The 11744-nt window shown below is 48.6% G+C and overlaps 1 protein-coding gene across 1 annotated transcript in view; it reads left to right on the forward strand.

The window, feature by feature from the left end:
* The first annotated feature begins 1276 nt into the window (after positions 1-1276).
* The window catches only part of Dot1l (DOT1-like histone H3K79 methyltransferase), a 57593-nt gene continuing 47125 nt past the window's right edge, over positions 1277-11744 (forward strand). Inside the window, exons 1-2 of the mRNA XM_013022702.1 lie at positions 1277-1386; positions 5141-5160. Of these exons, the coding sequence (XP_012878156.1) occupies positions 1306-1386; positions 5141-5160 (101 nt within the window). The 5' untranslated portion in view covers positions 1277-1305. The remainder of the gene's footprint in view (positions 1387-5140; positions 5161-11744) is intronic.

Raw genomic sequence — 11744 nt, forward strand, 5'->3', positions numbered from 1 at the left:
CTGGCTTTGAACTGTGATCCTCAGCTCTCAGCCTCTTGAGTAGCTAGTATTACAGGTGTGAGCCACCTGCACCTGGCTTTAAATCATTCGTGTTGTGACAGTTATCTCGACTATTCCACCTAAAATGAAAGGAAGAGGCCTGGTGGTGATTTAAGCTAGTAATCATAGCAATTCAGGAGACTGAGATCTGAGGATCCTATGTAGTTGGAAGCCAGCCTGGGCAGGAAAGTCCGGGAGACTCTTATCTCCAATAAACCACTAGAAAACCGGAAGTGGAGCTGTGGCTTGAGTTGAAGAGGGTAGGGACAGTGCCCAGGCCCAGAGTTCAAGCCCCATGACCAACCCCCCCTCCCCCCCAAAAAGGCAGAAATGGTGCTGTAGCTTAAGTGGACGAGTGCTCACCTTGAACAAAAAGAAACTCTGGGAGAGTGCCCAGGCCCAGAACTTAAGCCTCATGATCAGCAAACAAATGGAAGATGCCCCTTACAATGAAAGGAAACTGGAACTGGGAGTGGGGCTTACTGGTAGAGCCGGGAGAGACCCTGGGTTTCATCTCAGAACTGCAAAATATATAAATACATAAAACAGAAAGCTCTTTATGGGAAGGACAATCTATTTGCTGGGCCAGAACTGTGTGTCCAATAGCTGGTGCGTAGAGATGCTCTATAAGCAGTATTATTTATTATGAACAAGTATTATGTCTAATCTGGAGAAGGACCTTACACTCAGGGATTTATGGTTTTGTTAGCTGAACAGCGGTTGGATTTGAACTCGCAACTTTCCGAGTCCTGTGGGTCGGTAGGGTTTCCCCGGGTTCTCATTTCCGGCTGCTGGGGGCGTGCAAGGGCAGCCGAGGACGTGAGCGGGAGCTTGCTCACGTGTGTACGTGCTTGCGTAGATACGTACAAGTCGGGAGAGTCTACGGGGGCGTGGCAGCGGAGGGGTGGCGCGCACGCCGTGACGCGGAGATACGGTTGCGTACCGCCTCCTCACGCCGGGACTCCCCCGCATCCCCGTGGAAAGTGGTTCCGCCCAGCCCCTGGCTCATTGTGCTCACCTCACGCCAGCTCAAGATGGCGGCGGTGCTAGACATCCCGGGCCTGTGACTACAAAGAGGGAGCCGGGGGCCGGACGGGAGCGCGGCGGCGGCGGCGGCGGCGACAGCGGCCGAAGCCCAAGCCGGGCCCCCTCCCCTTGGCCTCCCGCCCCTCCCTCCACCCTCCTCTTTTGCCCGCCCTCCCGCCGGCGGCCCCGCCCCTCCCCCCACCGCCGGACTAGCATGGTGCGGCGGCCGCGCGCGCTGACATGGGGGAAAAGCTGGAGCTGAGACTCAAGTCGCCCGTGGGGGCCGAGCCCGCCGTCTACCCCTGGCCGCTGCCGGTCTACGTGAGTGCCGCCCGGGGAGGTCGTCCTCTGAGGCGCGAGGGACTTGGGCGACGGAGTCTTAGAATGGTGTTTGAGGACCCGGGTGTTCCCTCCGCGCGCGCGCTCGCGCGCTGGCCCGCGCCGGGCGGCTGCTGTTGCCCTGGTTATCCCCGGGGGCGGGCGGGCGCGGGCCGGCGCGGGTCCGGGCTTTCCCTAGGAGCCTGCGGCTTGCTGGCCTGGGTGTCCCTGGCGCAGGTCTGGGTGTCCCTGGCGCTGTCAGCTTTTTGTGCCAGCTTTTGAGGACACGCTGTTCCTTGTGTTCCCCCCCCCCCATCCCTCTTTCCCGGTTGATGATTCTCAATGAAGGATTTCTGTCTCTGGAGTCTTGGGGGCCAGGGGACAGAGTGACCCTGAGAAGTCGAGAATGGTTGTCCCTGACTTTGGGAAGTCAGGAACGTCGTTCTTGTCATCCCAGTCACCCTTGCAAGATGTCAGGGAGAATGGAAAGTATACAAAGGCGTCCCTTCTGGGGGTTTTGGGAAGTAGTGGGGGGGGGCTGGGGCGTGGGGGTGTATGTATTTTGGGTCGAAGTCAAAGTAAGCAGTTTTGGTAGGTGTCTGTGGGCTAACACTGAGGTAGGGTGCAGTTTTGCCCGGGACCTAGTGGATAGGGTCCCCACACTGGTACCCTCTTCTGCTCTTTGGCTTGGCTTGTGGAAATGAGGCTGCCGGGTCTTGGGTGAGGTGGAGACTGGTACTCTGGCTTTTCCTGTTGGGCTGCTCGTGCATCCTGCCTGGGGTGGAAACTCCCACCGGGTTCCATTCTCAAACCTGGGAAACTTTTAACTCCTCCCACCACTCATTCTATTAGGCCCGAAAGATAACAGAGTTAATTTTGATTTCGTGCTCTTCCCATTAACAAACTCTTTGGGGGGGGGGAGCCTTGACAGGTACGTGGGGTCTTATAACCACAGTCAAGTTGCAGAACAAATCCAGCCACCCTCAGACTCCCTCTCCCCTCCTGTCACCTGTCTTTCAACTCTCTGGGTCTTAATGCCCTTAATTTAACCTTGTTTTAGAAAGTCAGAGGTATTGAATCAGGGTGTAGCCTTGCATTGTTTTGGGTCTCAAAGTCACATCTAGAGTTTTTTTTGTTTGTTTTGTTGTTGTAATTGCCTGGGGGTTCAGGCTGGTGTGTTGGCTTGCTCAATTAGAGCTATGCCATCTGAGCTACAGCTTTTTGCTGGTTATTTTGCAAGTTGAGTATCTCCAATTTTTCTTTTTTCTTGTTGTCAATTGTGGGGCCTGAACTCTAGGCCTGGGCACTGTCCCTGAGCTCTTCAGCTCTTCAGCACAGCATCACTTTTGGCCTTTTCTGCTTATGTGGTGCTGAGGAATCGAACTCAGGGCCTTGTGCAGGCAAGGCAAGCACTACTACTGAGCCAACTTCCCAGCCCCTCTCCAGTTTTCCTACCCAGCTTACTTCAAACTGTAATCCTCGAATTTTAGCTCCCTAAGTAGCTAGGATTACAGGCCTGAGCCACAGGTACTGGGGCTGGTATGCGTGCTTGTGTGTGTGTGTGTGTGTATGTGTGTGTGTGTGTGTATGTGTGTGTGTATGTGTGTGTGTGTGTGTGTGTGTGTGTGAGTGAGTGATAGTGATACTGGGGCTTGAACTCAGGGCCTCAACTCAGCTTTTTTGTTCATGGCTGGAGCTCCACCACTTGATCCACACAAAGAGAAGAGAGAAGAGTCTGTTAGATTTGGCTTTCTTAGCCTGTCTTTGAACTCTTGATTTTCAAAACTCAGCCTTCTGTGTAGCTAGGATTATGGGTGTGAGCCACCAGTAGTACCAGGCTTGGGCTTCTGTTTCTGCTGAGTTCAAAAACCATGGTCATGTGTGTGATCATGGTTTGTTGATCCATTCATTCACCTGCTAGTCACTGGACTCTGGGCTCTTTTCCAGTTTTTCATGATAAGCATAAAGCTGTATAGACCTATAGACCTTCGAGTTTAGTTTTATGTGAAATGAGTTCCATTGACCCTGAAGACTCCTAGGAGCTGGCATCTTAAAATTGCCATCTTTGAATGTTAAGGAGAGAGTTTATTTGTTGCCCCTGCTCTTTACTCTAAGGATGAACATGAAGGCTAGTGCAGTGGCAGTGGCTAGGTCCTGGCTTTCATGAAGGTTTCAGTTGAACCTGGCTGGCTTTGGCTTTCCAATGTCAGGCGGGAAAGATCACCAATGCACCAGTGCCTTTCCCTCCCTGGCTGGGACCTCATTTGGCAGGAGCCAGAAGTGCTGGCCCTAATATATTTCTGATGTCTTGTGGGCTCTGTCCAGCTGTAGTTGTCATGGGGAGGGGTGAGATGGAGCATAGAAATTCCCTACTTCCTAAGCATGAGTGAGGTGCAAAAGCTTTTTTTTTTTTTTTGTCAGTTGTAGGGCTTGAACTCTGGGTACTATCCCTCAGCTCTTCAGCTCAAGGTGAGTGCTCTACCACTTGAGCCACAGCACCACTTCTGGTTTTCTGGTGGTTAATTGGAGAGAAGACTCTCATGGACTTTCCTGCCTGGGCTAGCCTCCTGAGTAACTAGGACTACAGGCCTGAGCCATCAGCGCCTGGCATGCAGCAGCTTCTTATAGCTCTACAGTGCCCTCTTATAGCTCTACAGTACCCTCTTCTACCTCTTTCCACAGTTTCTATGAATGGAGGGATTCTGCAGGAGAAATGAGGGGCAGTACCTTGTAAGAAGGTTGCCATGAGAATGGTAACCCCATGACCATGGCATGAAATAGACTACTTGAGAAATTTGGATTCTTGGAGTGTCCCAGCAATTCCTGTGAGTGTGTACTTGTTAATAGTTCTGGAAGTGCCCAGGGCTGGAAGACTGTAAGACTGCATTCTTAATCTCTAAACCTTGTAAAGTAAAGGTAGGTCCTTTGTGCACAGAAAGGTCAGCAGTGTGATAGTGCCATTTTGGTTGTGGGAGTGGTATGGGTGGCTTTTTGGAAGGATCTTCTGTAGGAGGAGAAAGTGTCACATGGCCACAGCTGTCTTCATTTGGGAATGTCCAGCTTTAGGACTGGGTTTGCACATCTGACAAAGTGAGATTCTTGAATTGAATCAGGTTCTGGGTAATCTCCTACGTAGGCAGTCCACAGCAGCATTTCTAATGCAAGATGACCCTTCTGATAGGAAAGGTACAAGTGCCATTTGTAGTGGCTTGCCTGGTGGGCAGCTTAGGGGAAAAACCGAGGTTGGCCTTCTCATTGGTGACTCATGAGGCTGTGGGTGGTGTTGGAGTCAGCCTCCTCTTGGCTGAGTGCCCCTCTGATGAGGGCTGCTGAGTAAGTTGGTGAGTAGTGGTGAGGGGTGGAGTGAGCCATCCTCAGTCTTCTCATTGACTCAGAAGGTATTTTCTGATGCTGACCCTGGAGGATGAGTGTCCTGCCTAGTCCCTGAACACAAGGGTAGGGGGAGGCAGATTAACCTTTAGATTGCCTTGTGCGGGCGGATGACTTGTTCTCCAAAGAGAAGGGATAAAAGACAAAACTGGGATTCCATATTTGGCATCATGAGCTGTAGTTTTAGTGTTCTGGTCTCACAAATTCAGATTCACTGCTTACTCTGTTCCAGACAGATATAGCATAAGTGGGAGGGAGGCAAGCCAGGAACTGGGGAGATGTAGGGAGTTGGTGAGTTGAACTGCAGAGTTTCACCCCTCCCCCTTTCGCTTTGGCCTCTTGCTGAAAGTTCTTGTCTTTTTTTCAGGTTAACCTTTTTATTATGGGGTAATTGGAGAGTCACGCAAGCACAGTCATAGGAAATAATAGAGAGATCCTGCTGTGTTCCCCTCGTTTTCATGGAACTCAGTCCCAGGTGAGGAAGGAAGGCCCCTCACCAACAGGATGGCAACCCTCTAGGCTGGGGGCCCATGCAGAAGTGATCAGTTCTGCTTCTCTGCTATAGAAAGGTTAAGCCAGTCATTCTATTGGGACTTTTGCCCTCAAGGGAAATCTGGGAATCTTGTGGGGGGGTGGTGGAGGTGGACGGGGAGAACAGGGATGTTGCGCAACACCCTGAAAGGCACAGGTGGCCCTACTGTGTAGAACAGGACCAGAGACTGAGAAAAATAATGTCCATTATTGTCTGAATTTCAAGGGCATGGGCTGCCCAGTGTCCTTGAGTTTAGATGGATGTCTGTTATATTTATTTCCTGGGGTTCTCAGGAACTCAGGTTAGACAGGCTTTCACCAAAACTTTGACTTGCCCTGTATAGGTTTTTACGTTGCCTGAGCATTAGTAATTTCAGTGGGCCTGATTCAGACACACACATGGGTGTGTGGCCTGTGTGGGTATGGAGCTGAAATGGGCAGGCACTCTCACATGTGTAGGCAGGAGAGAGATAATTACAATTCAGTAACTCTGCCCCTCTCCTGACACTGGGGGCCACTCATGGTCTGTAGCTGAACAATTTTTCTGGAGAGGTGGTTGGGAGTGGGTAAGATGGTGAACAAAGGACTGGTTAGTTAGGACCTGGTTAGCCAGGACTATAGTCCTGGACCCTTTTTTTTCTTCTCCCTTTTCAGGGTAACCTTTTTATTATGAAAAATTATAAAATAACCTTAAATAACAACTTGTAGCTTAGTGATAGAACATTTGCCTGGCATGTATGAAACCCTGGGTTTTGCCTCAGCACCACAAAACAACAACCAGAACAAGTTTGAGACATAAACTCACATATCATAAAATTCACCCTTAAAAGTGTACATACAGGTCAGTGGTTCTCTCTTATTTGCAGTTCAACTCAGAGCCTGTTCTTGTACAGCTTGTTTACCCAGCTGGCACTTTACTACTTGAGCTATACCTTCAGCCCAGCTTTTTGCTTATTATTTGGGAGATGGAGTCTTAAAGATTTTCTGCTTCAGGTGGTTTGGAACCATGATCATCTGGATCTCAGCCTCCTAAATAGGATTGATTACATGCATGAATGATTAATGCCTGGCAAATTCAGTATTTTTACAGATGGTACAGCTATTATATCTGTATAGGTTTAGAACACTATTTTGCTGAAAAGAAACGCTGTCCCGGTGAGCAGCCTCTTCAACCTACAAATCCACTTCCTGTCTGTGGATTCTTCTGTTTTGCACATTTTCTGTCAATGGAGGCAGCCCACACTGTGGGGCTTTTTTTTTTTTTTTTTGGTGCTAGTCCTGGAGATGAGTTCAGGACCTGAGCACTGTCCCTGAGCTTCTTTGCTCAAGGCTAGCACTCTTCCACTTGAGCCACAGCTCTACTTTCTAATTGGAGATAAGAGTAGGGATTTTTCCTGCTCAGGCTGGTTTTGAAATGTGATCCTCAGGTCTCAGCCTTCTGAATGGCTAGGATTATAGGTGTGAGCCATGGGTGCCCAGCTCACTGTGGTGCCTTTTGTGTTTGGTTCTCTCATTGAATAAATGTCCTGAAGGTTCCTCTACCATGTAGCCTATTTGTTCGTAGTAATTCAGTGTGTGGACAGACTAGGTCATTTGTAGTAAGCCACCAGTGAGGGATTTCATTCTTAGATGGGTCACTTGAGGGCAAGCCAGTGCCCAAGGTGGAATTTTTGTAGGTTCAGGGAGCCTCAGGGAGTTGAGTGTGTGTGGCGGGGGAGCCTTTGAGCCAAGGTTCTTGAATATGTTCTTCTAGAAGGGAAAATCAATCCCTCTGTCACAGAGTGGTCTATGACAAGGAACCATTTTTTACAGTGAGGGCAAGAAGAGTTCTAAGAGCAATGGGGGCTTGTCATTGTGTCATGTGTCCTCCTGTCACTTGATAGTAGCCTGGGTAGGTGGCTTCAGCTTTTCCTTAAGACTTCCAAGCCCAAATTGTTTGGTCTCGCCCATTCAGGAGGAGACTTTTGTCTGAGGCCCTACCGTTGGCATATGTGGGAAATTGCTATAGAAACAGCTGAAGATTTCATTTGTCTTTGGTCTCAGCCCTGCCCTGGAGCTCTTGTTCTATGGATAACTGAATCCCCATTCTATAACCACCTTCCTTCCTACAGGAAGAAGGCCAGCTAGGAAGCAGGGTTTCCTGATGTGTGGGCCAGTTTTGGTGTCAGTGAGCTGCCTTGTGCTGGGCCAGTCCCAAGGGCCCTATATAGATTTCTCAGTCAAATTTAAAAGTGTTTTTCTTGCCTGGTACTGGAGGCTTTGTCCATAATCTGTTACAAAGGGGGTGAGCTCAAAGTGAGCTGGGGCAGAAAAGTCTATGAAAGTCTTATCTCCAATTAACTAGCAAAAAAGCTGTAAGTGGAGCTGTGGCTCAAGTGGTAGAGTGCTAGTCTTGAGCAAAAAAAGCTTAGTGATAGCTCCCAGGTCCTGTGTTCAAGCCCAGGACCAAAAAAAAATGTTCTCTTGCCAGGTGCCAGTGGCTCACACACCTGTAATCATAGCTACTCAGTAGACTGAGATCAGAATCATGGTTTGAAGCCAGCCTGTGCAGACAAATCCAAGAAAGTCTAAGACTACTTCTTCGTCTTCTTTTTTGGTTCTTGGACTGAGGCTTGAACTCAAAGCTTCTTTAACTTTTTCCCTTAAGCCTGGCATTCTATGACTTGAGCCACACCTCTACTTCTAGGTTTTTCTAGTTAATTAAGAAGGTAAGTTTCTCTCTTTCTCTCTCTCTCTCTCTCTCTCTCTCTCATCAGTTGTGCTACTTGAACTCTGGACCTGGGCACTGCCCTGAGTTCTTCAGCTCAAGGTGAGTGCTCTACCATTTGAACCACAGCACCACTTCTGACTTTTTCTGCCTATGTGGTGCTGAGGAATCACACCCAGGGCCTTATGCATGCAAGGCAAGCACTCTACCACTGAGCCACCTTCCCAGTCTGACTTTTTTTTTGCCAGTCCTGATACTTGAACTCTGGGCCAGGGCACTATCCTTGACCTTCTTTTGCTCAAGGCTAGCACTCTATCACTTGAGACACAGTGCCAATTCCGGCTTTGTATGTGTATGTGGTACTGAGGAATCAAACCCACGGCTTTGTGCATATGAGGCAAGCACTCTATCACTATGCCATATTCCTAGTTGTCTAAGTAAGATTCTTTTTTTTTTTTTTGGTTGGCTGTGGGACTTGAACTCAGCCTGGGCATTGTCCCTCATCTCTTCAGCTCAAGGCAAGCTTTCTACCACTTGAGCCACAGCACCACTTCATCCAGGACTTTTATCTCCAATTAATCAACAAAAATTGGTAATAGAGATGTGGCTTTTATAGAGTGCCAGCCTTGAGCAAAAAAGCAGAGCAAGAGCTGGGTGCCAGTGGCTTACACCTGTAATCCTAGCTACTCAGGAGCCTGAGATCTGAGGATCGCACTTCAAAGCCAGCCCTAGGCAAGAAAGTGCATGAGACTCTGATCTCCAGTAAACCACCAGAAAACCAGAAGTAGCCATGTGGCTCAAGTAGTAGAGTTCTAGCCTTGAGCTGAAGAGCTGAGGGACAGCGCCCAAGCCCAGAGTTCAAGCCCCAGGACTGACCAAAAAAAAAAAAAGGGAGCAAGAATGGAAGGCCTGGAGTTCCAAGTTCCAGCACACACAAAAACATGTGGCTCAAGCCTGTCATCCTAGCTATTCAGAAGGTTGAAATCTGAGGATCCCAGTTCAAAGCTAGCCTGGGCAGGAAAGTCCATGAGAAAGTGGCTTAAGTGGTAGAGCTTGAGCTGAAGAGCGGAGGGATAATGCCCAGGCCCAGAGTTTAAGCCCCATGACCGACATGAAAAGAAAAGAAAGAAAGAAAGAAAAAAGAGTAAGTATGGTGTAAGTAAGTAGATACTATATTGAAAATGAACTATAAAATTTGTGGGCAGGGATGGGAGAGAGAAGAAAGGGGTGACATTGTCCAAAAAGTAAGGTACTTGTTATCTGGCATAGGTAATGTTAACCCCTTTGTATATCATCTTTATAATAACAGTTAAAAAACAAAACAACAAAAAACTTGGCTAGGTGCTGGTCTGGCATAGGTAATGTTAACCCCTTTGTATATCATCTTTATAATAACAGTTAAAAAACAAAACAACAAAAAACCTGGCTAGGTGCTGGTGGCTCATGCCTGTAATCCTAGCTACCAGGAGGCTGAGATCTGAGGTTTATCTCTGATAAACCACCAGAAAACCAGAAATGGTGCTGTGGCTCAAGTGGTAGAGCATTTGCCTTGAGCTGAAGAGTTCAGGGACAGCACCTAGGCCCAGAGTTCAAGGACCATGACTGACAAAAAGAAGAAAACAGAAAACAAAACACACACACACACACACACCCCTCTAACAATAAAGTTGTGGAGAGCTGAGCACTGGTAGCTCATTCATATAATACTAGCTACTCTAGGGGCTGAGATCTGAGGATCACAGTTTGAAGCAAGGAAAGACTTAGACTTAAATTAATCACCAGAAAATGGTGGAGGTAGAGTTGTGGCTCAAGTGGTAGAGCACAAGTGGACAGCAGCTAGGTCCTGAGTTCAAGCCCAGTTCCTTCGGTACATACACATCCACACAAAGTTAGGGAGTAAATTTATTCAATGTACATGTGTGCACATGTTGGCAGTATGCATACAATCCAAGTAGACTTAAATTTTGGGCATTTTACATTCAACACATGCTTGTCTTCCCCCCCCCCCCCAATCATTGGGCTTGAACTCAGGACCTGGGCAGTGTCCCTGAGCTTTTGCTCAGCACTCTATCACTTAAGCCACAGTGCCATTTCTGGCTTTTTCTGTGTATGTGGTACTGGGAAATCAAACCCAGGGCTTCATGCATGCCAAGCAAGCACTCTACCGCTAAGCCACATTCCCAGCCTCAGCTTTCTTTCTTTTTTTTTTGTCCGTTGTGGGGCTTGAACTCTGGGCTTGGGCGCTGTCCCTGTAGTCTTCAGCTCAAGGTGAGTGCTCTACTGCTTGAGCCACAGCGCCACTTTCGGTTTTCTATTGGTTTATTGGAGATAAGAGTCTCACAGACTTTCCTATCTGGGCTGGCTTTGAACTGTGATCCTCAGATCTCAGCCTCCTGAGTAGCTAGGATTACAGGCGTGAGCCCGGCTAGCCTCAGCTTTCTTTTTTTTTCTTTTTTTTTTGGCTGGTCCTGGGGCTTGAACTCAGGGCCTGGGCAATGTTCTTAAGCCTCCCTGTGCTCAGGCAAATGCTCTACCACTTGAGCCACAGTGCCACTTCTGGCTTTTTTTGTTTATGTGGTACTGAGGGATCAAACCCAGGGCTTCATACATGTACTCTACTACTAAGCCACATTCCCAAACCCCTCAGTCTTTCTTGATGTATGTCGTTTGCCACGGTTCGGTGTGGACTCTTTTTTTAGGGGGTCACCTTCCTCTGCTCCTTCATAGTATACTGTGCAGAACCATGTGGGATGCTACAGGAGCAGCCTTGGAAGTGCTGGGTGATGAACACCTGGAGTAGAGGCTGCTTTGTACCTCACATGAGGCAGTGCCTGCCTTTCCTATCAGCCTTTGGCTTCAGTCTCATCTGGACCCCTTACTGGATTCTCTGAAAGGCACCCAACTTTGGTTTTCTCCCTTCTCTTTTTCACCTGGAATTAAGTATTTAGGTGATCTTTGTAGGCTACTCCCTCCCCTCCCTCCTTTTTTCCCCCCCCTCACATCAGCCTGGGTTGGGCTGGGAATATAAACTTCTTCCTGATCACTTGGCTAAGGACTCTAGGCTAGGATTCTGCAGCATTCCTGATTTGGGTTTTTCCTGATCACGCAGGAAGTGTGTGGGTTGGGAGGGTGAGCTAGTATTGTTGGTGGGTCTGGCTGGCAGTGTGTCTTTAGCTGTGGTTTGGTTCTGATAACTTGTCACTGAGCAGGACAGTAGCCCAAGTGAATTTTCTTTCCCGGTGACCCACTGCCTGGGTGTGTTTTCTCAAAGCTGTGTCTGTGATAGAGCCAGATGAATCACAAATGTGGGCAAGTCTTGAGATCTTGACTCAGCCACCTTCCTGAGGAATCCTTTCCTTTCCCTTTCCCTTTTCCCTTTGCTTTCCTTCCTTGCTTCCCTGCTTCCTTCCTTCCTTTCTTCCTTCTTTCTTTCCCTCCCTCCCTCCCTCCTTCTCTCTCTCTGTCTCTCTTGTTTGTCGTGAGGCTTGAACTCTGAGCCTGGGTGCTGTCCCTCAGCTCTTCAGCTCAAGGTGAGCACTCTACAACTTGAGCCACAGTGCACTTCTGGTGGCTAATTGGTGGTTAATCCTGAATAGCTAGGATTACAGGCTTTTTCTGTTTGTGTGGTACTGAGGAGTCAAACCCAGGACTTCATGCATGCTAGGCAAGCACTCCACCACTAGGCCACATTCTCAGCCCTTACTCAACATTTTCTTTTCTTTTTTTTTTTTTT

The sequence above is a fragment of the Dipodomys ordii genome, unplaced genomic scaffold, assembly GCF_000151885.1.
Source record: "Dipodomys ordii isolate 6190 unplaced genomic scaffold, Dord_2.0 Scaffold64, whole genome shotgun sequence".
In the NCBI taxonomy this organism is placed as follows: Eukaryota; Metazoa; Chordata; class Mammalia; order Rodentia; family Heteromyidae; genus Dipodomys; species Dipodomys ordii.